The sequence below is a fragment of the Tenrec ecaudatus genome, chromosome 9 (assembly GCF_050624435.1).
Source record: "Tenrec ecaudatus isolate mTenEca1 chromosome 9, mTenEca1.hap1, whole genome shotgun sequence".
Lineage (NCBI taxonomy): Eukaryota > Metazoa > Chordata > Mammalia > Afrosoricida > Tenrecidae > Tenrec > Tenrec ecaudatus.
This window is the reverse complement of record NC_134538.1, coordinates 104,550,854-104,568,206: the sequence shown is the minus strand read 5'-3', so window position 1 is coordinate 104,568,206 and position 17,353 is coordinate 104,550,854. Positions and strand designations below refer to the sequence as shown.

The 17,353-nt window shown below is 40.0% G+C and overlaps 1 protein-coding gene across 1 annotated transcript in view; it reads left to right on the top strand.

Annotated features, from left to right (window-relative positions):
• The window catches only part of CASD1 (CAS1 domain sialic acid O acetyltransferase 1), a 49,186-nt gene extending 39,406 nt beyond the window's left edge, over nt 1-9,780 (top strand). The window contains exons 14-18 of the mRNA XM_075558398.1: nt 1,366-1,467; nt 2,448-2,588; nt 3,085-3,162; nt 6,502-6,594; nt 8,398-9,780. Coding sequence (XP_075414513.1) covers nt 1,366-1,467; nt 2,448-2,588; nt 3,085-3,162; nt 6,502-6,594; nt 8,398-8,664 — 681 coding nt within the window. The 3' untranslated portion in view covers nt 8,665-9,780. The remainder of the gene's footprint in view (nt 1-1,365; nt 1,468-2,447; nt 2,589-3,084; nt 3,163-6,501; nt 6,595-8,397) is intronic.
• The last annotated feature ends 7,573 nt before the right edge of the window (nt 9,781-17,353 follow it).

The following is a 17,353-nucleotide window of genomic DNA, read 5'->3' as shown; positions in this document are numbered from 1 at the left end:
AGGAGCCCCGTCTTTAAGCCACTGCATCACCAGGGCTCCTACCTCCAATTCCAAGAACTCTGGGAAGGAATGAGAGGGTGCCGGTTTGTTAGGGTGTAATAAATTGAAGAGCGTAGGATGCTTGAGGGAGGGCTTAAAGACAGAAAAAGCTGACTTCAGAAATGGATAAATCTAGGTGGAGGATTTGTGGAGAAACAATAGCTTCGCCTTTTGATATTTTGTTTAATAATTTTTTCTGAATTTGGTTAAATACTTTTTGACTTACCCTTGTATATGCTATGCATGAGCTTACAGACACACATTTACATATAAGACGTATTCACTGTATCAATAGCTATATGACTTGATAGATCATTAAGATAGATTTTTTGTGTGTCTTTGTGTGTGATTTATAAGTACCTGTTTGCAACCTTGATAAGATATTTAATTTTATGGGGCATAGATTTTGATAGAACCTATTTTCAATGTTTAATTTTCTTTGGGGATTATGTGGTTAAATGGATAATACTGCATTTTATTAAAATAATTCAATTGTTCTGGCTTAAAGATTTATTAGCACCTAAAATTTCATATAATTCTAATATTTCTGCTTCTTAAATTGATTTCTTTTAAAATGGTGATGTTGGGTCTAATAATGAAGCTTTGGGTAATAGTTTGTCATCATTCTTCAGTTTAGAAATTAAAGTTTGTGTTCTCATCTTTGAAAGACTCCATTAATGTTCAGGAATAGACCTCCTTATTCCTAGATTGTCCTTGTCAGATTAATAATAAAAGATACTAATCATTAACTTGATCTGAGTAAAACTGTAAATTTTGTTTGAAAAATTAGTAATGGCATTTTGATGTGGTTCATTGAGGAAGGGGAGACTAGCTCAGAGGATTCTCTTAACTCATTTAATTATATGTTAAGCACATTCATGAAAAGAAAATGATATTTTAACCATAATATTCATTCTTTAGGATATTGATACCATTTAGTACTTTTATGTTTTGATTTGTAAATAACATTTGTTATATACTAGATTAAAAACTTTAAATGGAATAATTTTCGAGTTGCCAAGTTTTTCATTGTTTAGGTTTAAACTTTAGTCCCAACTTTTCATGTGCTGTGAAGGCTAAGTTGATCACAAAATGTCGAGTCATCCTTATTGGTGAAAACACTTATTTCCAAATAAATTTCAGATTAAGTGATATTTTCAAATGAAATAAGTAGAATTTACAAATTAAAGAATTTACAAATTATCCACAGTAGGTAGAATTTATACATTGTGAATGATCCTTAGGAAACCACAATTAATTATCATATTACAAACCAGGTATTGACTTTGTGCCATCTTAAATTTCCTTTCTGGATTCCTTTCTTAGGGTGCATTTGAAAAGATCTTTTCACTTTGGCCATTGTCCAAATGTTTTGAACTAAAAGGGAATGTATATGAATGGTGGTTCCGATGGAGGTTAGACCGTTACGTATGTATTTACCATGTAAACTTTTTCTATTTTTAATTACACCTTTAAAAATGATTAGGAAATGTTAAATCTACTTTTAATTCATTTTAAATATGGAAATATATTGATTTGGAAAGTCTGCATGATCATCCCCACCCCACCCCCTGGGCACTGCGCTTCATTTTATAGCAAGGAAAATGTATGCGCGTTTCCTATAGCAACAGGAAGCCACTGGGAAAAGGAGGTTTTTCTTGAATCATAAAATATGGTTACCACAGAAGATATAAACCATCTTGCACTCCATGTGAAAGCTAGCAGACACTGGTTACCCCGCCGTACCCTCTTTCCCACACTCCTTTATACTCAGCAGATACCCTCCAGGGCTGTTTTTCTCCGGTTCTAGTGTCCCTATGTCTGTCCTTTATAAATATACTACATGGGATTTCGAAACCTTTTGTCTTTTGTCTACCTAAAGCTTGACTAACATCAAATAATTTTAAATCTCAACTTCCTCATTAGAGCAGAGTCTATTTTGATAGACCTTTAAAATTCGTATTAAGCCTTCGTTCTGATAGGACAACTTCTATGCTTTCTGAACTAACCTTATTTTTTCACTCTTTGTTTCATTTGACTAAAAGAATCGAGATAAATGGACTTTGTCTTGGTCGAGTCCACTTAAACTATGTCATGTATTTTAAGGAGAGAAGAGTATCTTACCATTGCCCCTGCAAGCACTTTTATTTCTCTATTTGCTGAGACTGCTCAGAACTAACCAGCCTGGCTCCTTCTGTCATGTGAGGGGTTTGCTTGTTTATTCATGATGGTTTGTAATAATCATTAGCTTTATTTCATTCTTGGAGCTTTATGTTTAAGTTCCTCATAGAATTTCCAAATCTTTAAGCTTACCAACATACTTAGCATTCCTCATTAATGAAATATTTTTGCTGTTTACTTAAAATTGCTGTTTAAGGCAAATTGTCTCTCCTCGCCTTTCTTTTCAGGTAGTCTTTCATGGAATGCTGTTTGCTTTCATTTACCTGGCTTTACAAAAGCGACAAGTACTTTCGGAAGGAAAGGGTGAACCTCTCTTTTCAAACAAAGTGTCAAATTGTTTGTTGTTTATTTCAGTAGTTTCTTTCTTGGTAAGTTTTAAAATGTAATCTAATATTGAGATTCTTAATTGTATAGTTTATTAATTTTAAGAAAGCTAATAAATTAAGTATCTTTAATTAATTTTAATTTCCTTTCTCTTTTCTAATTGGATAAAAATTCTAGAGAAACTGTGTGCATATCTTAAGTATTGAAAATAACCGAAAGCCCAGAAAAACGGGAATTTTAAAAGTTGTGATAAATTTGAGGGAGAAATTAAGGCGTGAGGAGCTCCCCCAGCCTCTCCATCACTATGTCCAGATAAGCACAGGTGGATGCGTGCTCGCTCGCTCCCTCGTGTTTGAACAGTGAGCACACCCAAGCAAGTGACAGGAAAACCTGCAGGAGCCTTTACCGAAGCTTACCGAACAGCATAACAGATAGAGCTTTATAAAGACATGAAACCTTAAAAAGTGAGCACGGGACTTTGTTAAGGCTTAACTTAAAAATAAAAAAGTATGCATCAATACTTTCTGCCCTTTCTTTTAGACCTACTCCATCTGGGCCAGCAGTTGTAGAAACAAAGCAGAGTGCAATGAACTCCACCCATTGGTTTCTGTGGTGCAGGTAATTATCTTGATTTAAATACATGTTTATTTTTTTAGTTCTTAAAAACAGTCTTTGGAGACAGATATACCTGTGATCAAACTCCAGAACATGTAGTCACTTCATCTTTCTAGGCTCTACCCTCTCTCTTCTCTTTGTGGTAAAGACCCTAACGTTTTGTTTTTTTCAGAGGGTTTCATTGAGCATTTTGAGGTAGTGTGCCAGACATTCATCACCTCTGTAGGTCCTCAGAAAAGATTAAATTTTCCTTACTCTCTTTGCTCCTCATTCATGCAAACCCTTCATTTATTGTCACAGTGATTATTCACTGAGAGTTAGGTGGCATATCAGGTACAGAGGCACCACGGTAAGCTAGATACAACTTCTGCTCTCTGGAAACTTAACAATTAATAGAGAAGTAGATCAAAATTCATTCATTTAACATGGTGGTTTTTTATTTAATAAATACTTACTATGGGTGTGCCAGTTATGTTTGGTGATACAGTCGTGAGCACATCAGACTTAATTTTTGAACTTTGTGGAGTCTCCATTCTTTCTGTGTTAAATAGTAAATATATAATCACTAGATAATTACACATAGAAGTTCAGGGTGCTGGAAGACACTATCAGAAGGGGATATGACCTAGTTGGAGGGGGGAGGTTAGGAGAATTTCCTTGAGAAGATTAAGCTGATAACAGAGGATGAATAGAAGCAAGAGAGGCTATAGCATGCCAGGTGCAGAAGGGCAGCACCAAGTTGGACGTGTGGTGAAGGCAGCATTGTTGTCCTTGGAGGAGCTCAGAGGAGGCCAGTGGGGCTGCTCTCCGAGTCGGGGCTGAAGAAATGCCTGTGGTAGGGACTGGGAGGGGAGCAGGTGTCCCCATCAGATTGCCATTTTGCAGGACACTCTGTCCAGGACACTTAGGAAGCACGGAGATGTTCTTCCTACCCATCTTGATAGGGTAGACTTCCTACCCAGCAGGGCAGACTTGTGAGAGTCAGCAGCATCTGTGCTAAGGCCAGAAAGATGAGTAGTTTAGCAAAGAGTTCCCCTATTGGAAATGCTCTCTGATTTAGGGATCTTTTTCATGTTTTCTTCTTAAATCTCCATATACTGCAGCACCATGCAGGGACTAGGCTCTCTTAAGCACAACCAGTAAGGAAAATTTCAATATTAGAGTGTATTCTTTTAGCAGGTTCAATACTTCTACAGACAACCAAAGAGCTCCGTATCACATCTAAGTTTTCTGTGCTTCACAGAACGGCAGGGAGATGTTACACTCACAGCTCGCTCTGACAGTGACTGCACAGAGAGTAACATGTGTGCCCTGCCTCCCAGTCACCTCATCCCACAGGCTCATTTTCCTAACTTACATTCCTCGTTTCAGAGTAAAAGACATGAGCCAGGAGCATAGATTGAAGCAAGCACTAATTATTTTTGGTTGCTGTGTATCTTCCAGGGTAGATTAGAGTTGAGAGCCCTCAGGTAGCCTTGAAGGTTACAGGTTGCATTTTATCACTGTTCTCTTATTCTCAGATGCCAACAAAGGGCTTTAAAAAAGTTGGTGGGAAAATTTCATTATATTTCAGTTCAATTTTTCCATGGCTTTTTAAAGGCCCCTGATTCATATCCCTAGAGGATCTATCGAAGGGACTGCTTTAAGCTTTCAAAACGTTTTAAGTACAAGATTCCTAGAGGCCTGTTGGAAGGTATTTTCCCAACATGACCCTAACATTTGTACCTCTGTCCCTGAATCCTGATTTTTTGCATTGACATAGATTCTGAATAGAAATGTTCATAAGGGCTTAGCAACAAACCAGTGCTGAGGTGCTCAGCTATAAATAATGTGTGCGCAGTACTCAACACAGTCTCCCGAGAGTTACAAATGCAGAACCAAATTGAAACATCATTATTTTATCCGACTAGTAAGAAGAATGCCCCGGCCTGTATTTCCCCATGGTTTTTATTCCTTGTTCTCTACTCCTCTAATCACATTCCCTTGTAAGCATGTATCAAAATAGATCCCCCTGGGATGAAGAAAGGCCATACACCAAGGAGTAGAGTGGATGAAAAGCACAGAGAGGGCAAGTTTCTCTTCCAGGAATGTTCGCAGATTTTCTGATGCTCAGGATATTGACTTACATGTATAGGGTAATTCATACGATAGTATGTGCAATATTTTAATTAAAACAATTCGTTGTACCTTCATGATTTCCCCTATGTGTATTCTACCTACACAGTTCCGACTACCATCTGTTTCTTCACTGACTCACAACATATGCTGCTCTAGGCCCCTGTAGGGTTTTCATGTAATGTTTCAAAGTGAAGGATTTTTTGAATGAGGAAGTAGATCCCAAAAGCTAAGAACTCTGTTTCAAGTCGCAGGACTAATATCAGGCAAAGGCCCCATTCACACTTGAGTCTATTTGATGCCGTTGCCCATGACCATCTCTGTGTAGTTGTATCCGACTCGCTGACCCGTGTAGACACAGGAGTGGGCAGAGTTTTGTTCTGTTGTCCATAAGTCAGGACTGACCTGACAGCACATCATAACGACACTTATTACAACAGCGGTTTACAATAGTTCCCTTTCTTTCACCCAGTGATACAATGATCCACTTAATTCCTCCCGTTTCCCTGCCTTTCGTGTATCCCAGAGGTACAAGATGGGAAAGAAAGCCCTTCCCAGAAACTTTGACAACACTATCAATGCAGTGCAGAGTAAGGTTTCCTCTGAGATACAGATTTTCAATCATTTTATGAGAGAAATTTTTCAAGACGTATTTGTGGATATGAAATTATTTTTCTAATTTGACCTACCATCTGTTATTTCCTTACAAAGAGAGTAGAAGCGTAGGAAACATCTTGGCTTGATAAGCTCGTTATTGGGAATGACTAGGTGCGCTGGAGGGTTAGGGAAAGCATAGGCTTGTTCCACCTGGTGCAAAAGAGGGGACGAAGGAATGCTTGCTAGGATCCGGAAAGGAAGGGTCTTTGGGGAGCACGGGGCCGGCGGCTGTCAGTGGAGGGGCGAGCCGCCACACCTGCTGCACGGTGTCAGCTCTTGCAACACAGAGCATGAAGTGGTTTCCTATATTAGACTTATCCCAATATATAATAATATATACATAAACTGGTTAAGCCATGTGCAGTCTAAAATCGGTTTTAGTACATTCTGTGGATCACACATTTAGAAATCCAGTTGCAAGTACTTTATCTAATTGAAAAATCCTCATGTATGTTTGTTTACAGAATGCAAAAAAAACCCCAAAGTTATTGATTGAAGGAAAGCCTCATGCAATATAATTTTCACTAAAGATATTATTAATGTTTTGTTATTTTTTTATGTTTGTTTTAGATTTTAGCCTTTATCCTAATAAGGAATATCCCTGGATATGCTCGCTCAGTATATAGTTCATTTTTTGCTTGGTTTGGAAAAATTTCTTTAGAGGTTAGTATATGAATAATTTACCTCCTCTCACACCGCCGTGTGTGTGTGTGTGCGTGTGTGTGTGTGTGTGTAAATAGAATATACAAAAAAATTCTTGAGCTGAAGCTGTTTGAGCTAGATATGTAGGAAGACAACATAGCCTGTGAACAGCAGTATTATCTAAATAGCTAGACGTATGACTTTCAAAAGTTCTTTCTATTGTCTTTTTTTCCAAGTTAAACCCACAATTAAACTAGATCTACCTCACACACCTGCGTATAAGCCGACCTGAACATCTGCCGAGGCACCTAATTTTATCATAAAAACTGCATTAAAAATGTGAAGAACTCGGGATATACACATGTATACTGTACATGAAATCATGCTGAGGGGATTTTGATTTGTTCTTTTTTTTTATCTGTTCTTATCTGCATAATTGGATATATTGCTGGAATTCCGTTTATCATACTTACTGTTATAAAATTCATTCTGACTCTGATTGAAAATTGAGAAATTTTTAAACTCATTACATCTTGGTGTGAGGTGCATGATATGAAATTATCTACAAATCACTTTGTACTGACATATATTCAGAGATATCTGATCTTTATTATTTGAAAGAACATTTTAGAGCGGTAGAATTCATATTACAATCATAAAGGAAGCATTTTGGGTTTATTAAATTGTCCTTTAAAATACAGAAAGTTAGTGTTTCTGAATTCTTGAGTAAGTGTACTGATATTTTTTCTAGTTTGCTTTATAGGAGAGATTATAAAAATTTTTAAATTCTTGAACACAAATGACTTACTGGGCACGAATCAGAAAATAGTATATGTTTTGCCAGACTCTTCACAGTTAGAGTACAAGAACTTGATTATCAACTTTAATTGCATGAAGTTACTATCCAGGGTTTTCATTAAGAACTCAAATTTCATAGTCCTCCTATTATTGTACCTTAATGCATTTTTTTGAAGTAATGTGATGACAGAACCATATTTACGATCCCAATTAAAGAAGGAGTGTGTTGTCTAATATGACATCTTCACAGAGGCGTGGAAAGCCTGCTAGTGCAGTTCAGAGATCATTTGTTGGGCTCTGCAGCGCAACACGAGGACCAGCAAACATTGGTGTATCTTAAAAACGGTCCCATTTCCCACTGTGATAGTAAATGTAGAGAAAAGCAACAAAGGTTTGATACAGTCGTGTTCAACTAAAACCCTTTTGGAGTGGAAATAGAATCCACGTGCCCAGAAAGCTTGCTCCATCTGTACAGAAGGACTAAGCAGGGAGTAGTCAGAGAAAAGTAACAGGAGGGTCAAAGTATTTTGGGTCATCGTGTGATATATGCATGTGTGTGGAGAAAAACACAGTACGACATGATATAATGCTTTATAATACTGTATCTGAAAATATGCATACAGTGCATACACCCATGCAGAAAAGCTATCCCATTTCCATATATATTTATAAAATGCAGCATTTACATAAGACACCTAGAAATGCATGCATATATAGCAATTCTTTAATTAAAGTTTGAATACCAAGTCCAGAATATCACTTTGTTAACTATCTTCTATAACATGCACAAAAATGAAAGAAATGTTTTCAATGTTAGATTGCTGTTGTGTTTCATTTCTTAGAGACTTGGAAGTAATGCTTTAGCCGGTTGACGTTCTACAGTGGGATTTTCATTGCCAATAGTGAAATAAAAGGAAATAGTTTGGGAAAAGACTTCTAACATAATTATGCTATAAAATATTCAAATTAGGAGAATGTATTCCTAGACTCTCTGTACACATCTAACTATAAATATTTCTCCCCTAGCTGTTTATTTGCCAGTATCACATATGGCTGGCCGCGGACACCCGAGGCATCCTGGTACTCATTCCCGGAAACCCTATGCTCAACATCATTGTCAGCACTTTTATTTTTGTGTGCGTGGCACATGAGATTTCTCAGATCACTAATGATCTTGCACAGGTTATTATCCCTACAGATAACGCATCTCTGTTGAAAAGGTTGGCATGTACAGCTGTGTTTTTTTGTGGACTCCTCATTTTATCATCCATTCAAGATAAAGCAAGACATTAACTTCATAAAATCTTAAACACCTTAAAGTCTTCAGACCGACTTTGTAGGTCTTTCTACCTAGAGGACAAACGCACCCGTCGGAAGATACAAGTGTCTCAGTGTGAACGTGTGGCAGAAGACACATCAGTGATGTCTGCCGAACACCTGTGCTTGTATAGATTGGAGATGTACATATTCCATGTGAAATGTTAAAAAAAATGGTTAAACCGGAATGCATTGTATAGGATTGCATGTGAAACTTTTTTCTGCTGCAACTGTGTATCCATTTACAAATGATTTCAAGTTCACATGCAGGCAGGGAAATGATTACCTTTCCAGTAAAGAAAAAACAAAGATGATTTAGGTGCTTAGTGATATCACTGTTATGATAGATACTAAATGTGTGGTAGTAAGACTGTCTACACCTCCACTCATCATGGGATTTGTTTCATTGAGAACTTTACTCACGAAGGAGTGCAACACCATTGATTTATTTATACATGCAACGGTGTGGAATGGTAGAAATGATGTCTTGAATTGCTCCGTCTCCCCTTGTGATGGTCTGGGTCCAGCCACGGCCCCCGTCACCGTGCGGTCAGCTGTGGAAGCCTACAGCGTGGTGCACTTTTTGCCTCACACAGTGCTTCTAGCTCCATGACAGGGTTTTGCCATCGTTAATGTTGTTGCTGCTTCTTTAAAAAAGGCCAAACTTTTCATCTGTTTCCTTCACTTATGTCAGTGTCATACCAATTTGCCTGTGGATCTTACGTTTTCCCCCACTAATTAATTTTTGTATATTATTTCCAATGTTTGGAAAGCTACTTGCAACCAATTTGGTATATCCTACTACCACCTCTTCTTTTGTTTAATACTGATGTTGGTCAGCCTAAGCATATGCAGTGTAGCAAGAGCCAAGCTGTTAGCATTGAGATGTGTGACCATAGAATTGTAAGTAAACGGTTGTCTTCAGGCAAGATGTTTTGTTTTGTTTTTTTGTTTTTAAAAGCTGTTAGAGGTATAAATTTATTTATCTGTTGTACAGATTTGATTATCATTTTTAATGTTGGAATGATTATATGGAAATATGTAATAATTTAAACAGTAAATAAACGTTCTGTGGATGCTTATTTTTGTAATAAAACTACCAGTTAAACTACATATTTTGTTGTTTTTAAAACCTGGATTCATTAGTGATTGGTTCAAATTTTGAATTGTTTTCACCCTGATGAAATTATGTTTTCCTTTTCTCAAACTCTTTGTACGTAGGGGTACATCTTTGATAGTTGGATAAAGAAAACGCTAATTCTCAAAGGTTCTGAGCTAATATACATTCCACTCAGAAAGCTTAAACAGTATGGTTAATGGTTATTTTACTTGGAGAGATTTTAAAAATGATCATTTTTGTGCCTCGATGTAGTAGTTTTTATTGTTTGAAGAATATTTGTCTGACAGAAATGTGTGTTCTTTCCTTTGCTCCCTTTTTCTGCCCTTACTTAATCTTTTGACATTTCCCAGACAGACAATGGTCGTGATTCATTGCTCTGCCTCTGAGACCGCGGTCTTGTAAGTTGAGAGTGGGATAGTGATAAATCAAAGCTTCCGCGTCTGTGACCACATTCTTCTTGCTGATGCGGCTTGCCAGTGAGTAGAGTGCATTTTAATTTAGCTTGTACGTTTCATCACCTAAGGAAGATTCTTCCAGATGCAACAGCAATTGAAAAAGAAAGATGGCCAATATCTTTTTCCCCAAAAGCACTTGGTTTCCAATAGTGGGATGCCGATGTGCATATGTTTTCTCTCCTATTTGAACTCAAGCCTAAAACGTAACTGCTACGTTCTCTGCTACCTCTTCACATGCTCTTTCATAAGCAGTTGGATTTCACAGGCAATTGGTGCATAGCCAGTGTAGCAAAGACATAGTCTCACATTTGGTGTTCTCGGTCTTTGAGAGTAGAGGTTATTATGAAGGAAGTTGCCACTTGATAGCATCTTTCTATGACAAATGTCTGAAATACGATCTTTTTTTTTATTTGAAATAAGATCTTTAACAGTATTTTCATAGGCCAAAATTGAGATGAGCCCACAGAGATTCTCTGAACTCAGATTTTCTGTACCATAAATCACATGTAGAAATCTACCACCTGACCACAAACAGTACTTACCCTGCTCCTTCTACCTCCTTCCTTCCTTGTTTCTTTGTCCTAACCTTCACATTTTTGAAAGTGGAACACTTAATTACACATAGATAATTTAGAGCTTTCACCTGAAGCATTCATTTTAGCTAAGAGCCAGACCCTGTTTGCTTTAGTGCTGCTATCAGCGCAACATTTACACCTACTGCTCCTCTTTCATGCTAAGTCTAACCCCGTACAGGCGAGGGCTTTGCTTCCTTCACAAATGTGCTTCATGATTTCAGATATTAACATGGAAGGATCTGAAGTATGATAAAATAAACTTTAATGATAAGCATATCTATAAGTTTCACAATTTATCTTAAGTTACTAACCTTTTCATTTAGCAGTCAAGCGCATTATCCACTTCCACCACCCAGGAATTTTAGTTGGTTAATGTTATTAAAAGTCTAAAAAAATAAGAATAAACTATAGGACCTACAACAGTGCTTTCAGATGATCAGAACTGAATAAAAGTCATTAAATGTCAGAATATCTATAATCTTTAGGAAAATATTCTCTTATTATCTGAACTTCAGCCAACTTAGCAAATCTTGGAAGGACCAAGTTGGCATTTTTATGTTGAACATTAAAAGCTCTCTTGGTTACCTATCGAAGTGGCAGTTTTAAGGGTTCCCTAATGTTCTTTGGTGAAAGAAGTAAAATGGACCGTTACCTGAAGAATTGGTTTTGGCAAATCTTTAAAATTCTAAATAGCAAATTTGGTATATTTGGGTTAGTTTGCAAAAATGCTGAAAACTTCTTGGGAAAAAAATTGCCATTGAGTTCATCGTTGCTCATAGCAACCATGTAGGTCAGAGGAGCACTACTACCTCCAGTTCCCGAGTCGAAGCCTTTGAGGGACAGTCAAAGCCCACCGGAGCAGAGCAGCTGGGGGGCCTCAACCATCCACCTTGCCCTGAGAAGCCCAAAGCTCGTCAACAGTTCACCCAGGAAAAATCCCTTAATGCCCGTATTTGAAGTGCACCTTTGTCATCAGACCTCTTATAATGAAATCCTATCGGGTTCCTTGTGTGACATGAATTAGAAAACTATAAAACTCCCTTAAATGTTAGACCCATGAGAGATAAACAAAAAAAGATAGTTGAAAATATGAGCTACATAGGATACTCAAATTTATTAAAATTAAGTCAATAATTATTAAAGTACTATCCTGGAGCAGAAAGATGAGCTGCATCATATTCTAAAAGGAAATCTGTGGTTCCCTATCATGTTCCTCTCACCTGAGGGCCAGGCTCTTCAAGCTGCAAAAGTAATTACTGTTCATGTTTTATACTTCACCTATTAGTCTGTCCTTCAGCGATAGCTGGTGTTCCGTATTTAGAACAGATGGGAGAGTTTCCCATTGACAATTTTTAAAGAAATCTTCACAAAGTTATTAACGAGGTTTTTAGTCTTTAATTATTAAATTATTGGAGATCCTGTAACTTTTAAATCACTAGCTTTCAGTGAGCCTCCATTACTCTATTAAAGCCAGAACTTGTAAGCTATGGTCTGACCCTCTACTTGGTCACCCACCTCTTCTGTGTTCTTTTGAAATGTCTACCATCAAAGCCAGCCCCACTGCAACCTACTCCACACCTCGACAGAACAGACTCCTCTCTCCCGCTAGGTTTCTCAGACGAGCCTTCGCAGGAGCAGACAGCCCATATCTCTCCCACGGTTCAAACTGCTGACCTTGTAGTAGTGACTCACCAGGCAACCCACTAGGCCGCCAGGGCTACTGCGACCTGCCTGTCCCTACTCCCCAGATGCCAAGCTGCTCTTTCCCTGAGCTCTTTGGTTCTCTCTTCATCTACCTTTTTTATTTTTTTAAGTAGAATTTAAACTCCACTTTCTTTCTGAAGCCAAGCACTTTCTCTTACTTTAAACTTTTCTAGCACTAGATCTAGTCTCACTACTTTGTCCTATCTTCCACTCCTCCAGTAAGATTGCAACTCTGTCTTGTGGACAGAGTGACATGCAGGGCATAAAGGACAAAGAAGAGCAAGTCAGCCACAGTAGCTCACGATGCCACTCTCTTACTGGAACTTTCCCGCCCACCATCCCTATCACGAAACCAGCAGCCATCTAGTACTAGGTGATAAGCTTGGTTAAAACCAAAGGAGGGACCAGGTATAAGGCATCATCCAAAATTATATATATATATATACCATAGTGAATGAAGGGGGAAGTGCAGAGTGGAGACCCAAAGACCATTTGTCGGCCAGTGGAGATCCCCACACAGAGGGGTTTAGGGGAGGAGATGGGTCAGTCAGGGTGCGATGTAGCACCAATGAAGAATACAGCTTTCCCCCAGATCCTGGATGCTTCCTCCCCCCAACTACCATGATCCGAATTCTACCTTGCAGGACTGGATGGGACAGAGGTTGTACACTGGTACATATGGGAGCTGGAGGCACAGGGAATCCAGGGTGGATGATACCTTCAGGACCAGGGGTGTGAGGGGCGATGCTGGGAGAGTGGAAGGGGGGAACCGATTACAGGGATCCGCATGTGACCTCCTCCCTGGGAGACGGCAGAGAAGGAGTGAATGGAGACTCCGGATATGACAAAGTAATCTATGGATTATCAAGGGCTCATGAGGGGGGAAAAAAAGAGGACCTGATACAAAGGGCTTAAGTAGAGAGCAAATGCTTTGAAAATGATTAGGGCAAAGAATATGCGGATGTGCTTTATACAATTGATTTATGTATATGTATGGATTGTGATAGGAGTTGTATGAGCCCCTAATAAAATGTTTTTAAAAAAATCCCTCCACCAAAGGAGTATTAAGAGAATGAAATAATATAAAGTATTTTACTTATTCAAAAACAAAACCCTCTAGGGTGAGGATTTGTTTTAAAAGGGGTGTGGGAGGGACACTTACTGCTAAAATCTATGCAAGTGCACATGCTGGTTATCAAATACTCTAGAACTGCTGCTGGGAATGCACTCGGGATGCCGACATTGTAAAGTAAAGCAGCAGCAACAGTACCAGTGTTCAGGTCCAGGAGCAACAATGCTGAGATTTCTGGATCAAAACCCCCCTCCAGTTCTCGCTTCACGAAGAATGCTTGTGTCGGCTTCCATCTGATGGCTGGACGCACACTCACACTCATGGTGTCGGTTTATTTGAAGTAGCCGTATCCTGTCTGTTTTCCTCCCCATGCCCTGACTGACCCAAATCTCTGCAATACGGTCCCTGAGGTAGGGTTTCTAGGGATAGAAATTCAGTGGGAAGGCGAGGTGTACAGAACTTGGTTGTAGTTCGGCCGCAGAGAGAATGAGAATCCCATGCATATTTCAGGAAAGACTTTAAAAGAACTTCCATTGAGTGGATTCCAATTCATAGTAACCCTATCTAGGTTTTTGAGCGTGTACATCCTGATAGCAGCAGGCAGGCTCGTCGCTCCCCCAGAGCCCCCGGGTGGATCAGAGCTGCTGGCCTGCGGTTAGCAATCCAGCACTTACCCAGCAGCCCCGCCAGGGCTCTTGATGGATGAGCATCATAAGGACTGAGTTACCCCCCAAATTAGGGTCAATTTCCAGTGATAAGGAATACAGAAACAACACAATAGTAGAGTTCACATTAGACTACTCACTTTCCCGATTCCCTATTTCTCTAGGATTGATTGAGCTCATAGGACACAAATATTGCCAATGGAAGAGACCACCATGGGCAAGGTGAGAAGTTGGTCTAGAAGAGGTCTCAAATGGCAGCTGATAAGCTCTTCTGTGCACGGGCTACCACGGAGAGGACTGCCTGAAAACTCTTGGCCTCTTTACCCTGCAGGGCAACCTGCCTTCCTCTGACTCTGCCCACTCCCTCCCATCAAAGGGAAGTAACCTTACTGTGCATCAGCAGAGCCTTCAGTCAAACTGGAGGAAGGTCTGCTAGGGAAAGGGCTCTGGTGAAAATACAATTATTGAGGAAGCCTATGATACTCAATAATGCAGATTCTCCTTTATTGATATGATATAAAAAGTACTAAGAATCAGTATCCCAAACCCAGCAAGCAGAGCATATGATATTTACTAAACAGAACATGAAACTCCCCGACTTCCTTAAAAATCTTTCGCACCAAACTAATGTCAACACATCCTGCCCCTCGGCAGGGTCTCCAGGGCAGTCAGCCTCGTCTTTCTTCCACTAAGGCTAGTGGGTTAGAACCATTCACACCTTATGCCACATGAGTAGGAAGGAGGGTGGCACCAGATCTGAAAATGATCCTTCACGGCTTTGTTCTGGTTGGGGAGTAACTACAAAACATGGGCCTTGGTGGTGCTGTAATTCACTCAGGTGAGTAGCTCTCCCCAAGAGAAAAGGTCTCGCAATCTGCGCCCGTAGAAAGCGCGGCTAGGAAAGCTCTCTGAAGCCATTCTACTTCGTCACATGGGGCCAATGATTTCAAACCCATTCACCGGCACACGAGAACATCAAGAGGCATATGGCTCTGAAAAAGCTCCATTTTTCTTACTCCTTTTGCTCCAATTGAGCCCACATAGACTCGGGGGCGGTGAGTTGGGTTGGGGTTTGTGTGTTGTTACCAAGTATAGGCTCTCCTTGGGTTACAAATGAGATCCATTCTTACTGCATCTTTAAGAGGGTGTGGGTCAGTTTTGAATAGTTTCATATGGTTCTTTTTTAGCCATCCATACTTTAGTACCTATGTCCCATAATTTGGCTGACCATTGGAATCACCTGCGGAGCTAGTGAAAATGCACTCTATTTGCAATCTAAGTAATCCCCACCTGGGGGTGGGGGGAGGAGGCCAGCCCGGGGATCTGTAGTCTCACCAGATTCCCAAGTGATTCCAATGATCAGACAACTTTGAGAACTAAATGTTAGTGCAAGAAAAGACTTGAACCCCGTTTAGAGCTGCTCCGCAGCAAGAGGCAGTGATTCTGATAAAGAAGTTGGAGGGAGCAGGACTTGTTCAATGGTGTCAGAGTGAAGGCAAGTTTACATACAGTAGAAGCCCAGGTCTGGGCACGAATCCGTTCAGGAAGGAGCATCGAAATGCAATGCAGTGGAGTTCTGAAACAATTTTTTCCCCATAAGAAATAACTGAAAATGGATTAATCCATTCTCAACCACCAAGTTTTTGCCCTAACCTTGCCTTTTTATACAAAACATCACACAGAAATTTCAATGTACTTAAGTTCAGAGTTAATATAATTTAAGTAAAACGCACAACATTGAAAAAGTGTTTAACAACCACAGGATGACCCATACCTTGAGACTGATGAGGATCTGGATCTGTGGACACGGATGTGGAGAGGAGGCTACGGAGAGTCATTGCTTGGAAGGGGGACCCCCTTCCATAAAATCAGCTGGTAGCCACATTTCAGGAGTTTTCTCCCTTCTTCCCCTTTTAGGACCTGGCTGGCTTTCTCGAAAATCAAAATCTGTCTGTGGTCTGCTGTGGGCGTTTCCTTCACTGTTTTTGTTAGCGGTAGCTAGAGGCAGAAAGTAGAAGTTGTCCCTCTCCGCCTCAAGGCCTCCCTCCCCTTTATAAGAGTTGGAAGCCAATCAAGGGTACGGCCATGCACACATTCAGGCCCTTGAGCCAGGAAGCCAGTGCACTTGGGAGGGTCCCAATCTAGGCCAGGTGGGCTTAATCCAGCCAATGGGGTCAGCCAGCACCGTCCACCACGCCCCGGCGAAAGCCCCAAAGGTTGAAGCTTCCAGCCACCCCCTCTTTTCTAGCACCTCCCCAGCTGTGCTGTGGCTTCTGGGTGCCCGTGTTCAGTGACTGGAGCACCTGAAATTTCAATCCTTTATCAAAACCCACTCGGATCACAAACCAGGTTTCTTGGTGAATTCTTTCTCATGCAAAGCCAAGGACCAAGGCATTTCCCACTCCACAAACCTAACATTCTCTAAAAGGGTTTACTAAATTATCATCAGCACGGTTAACCAGTTCCTTGTCATGATGACTCTCTTCAAAACATTCTTAGGACCCATGTTTTTGTCTAAAAACACAGTACAAAAAGTCACAAAGCGCTTGGAACCCAGCTGTAAAAGGTTTGAACAATGCGCACTGACAACGCCAACTAATGTCCAGGGACCGAAACACCAACTGCTTTTGTTTACAAAACTCACGTGTGTCAGGTCCCATTCCAATATTTTTTTCGAGCTCTGATGCAAAAATTTCTTGACATTTCGTGTCACAATCCACTCGTGTCCAGTACTGATGCAGTTGAGTACCTGGGTTCTACTGTAGCATTAAAGCCGACTTCAAAACAATCCTACCCACTGAAGATGGTAGCCGATTGTGGTGTTTTTGCGATCCAGCCAATAAGCTATTTCTGCATCAGAATTCTGAAAGGGCCTCCTCCAAGTCTCCCATCCGATCCCTGTGTCTCAACCTGTAATTTTTCCCATTTCACCTCCGGTGACCAGTAACCCAAATTGTAAGACTTCAGGTCTGGGTTTGCTTTGGTTTACCAGCCTTGACGATTGGACTCAAAGCTCTCCTTTAAAAGACCACGGTCATTTCCTTTCTTTTCTTTTTAATAAACTTACCTCGCCT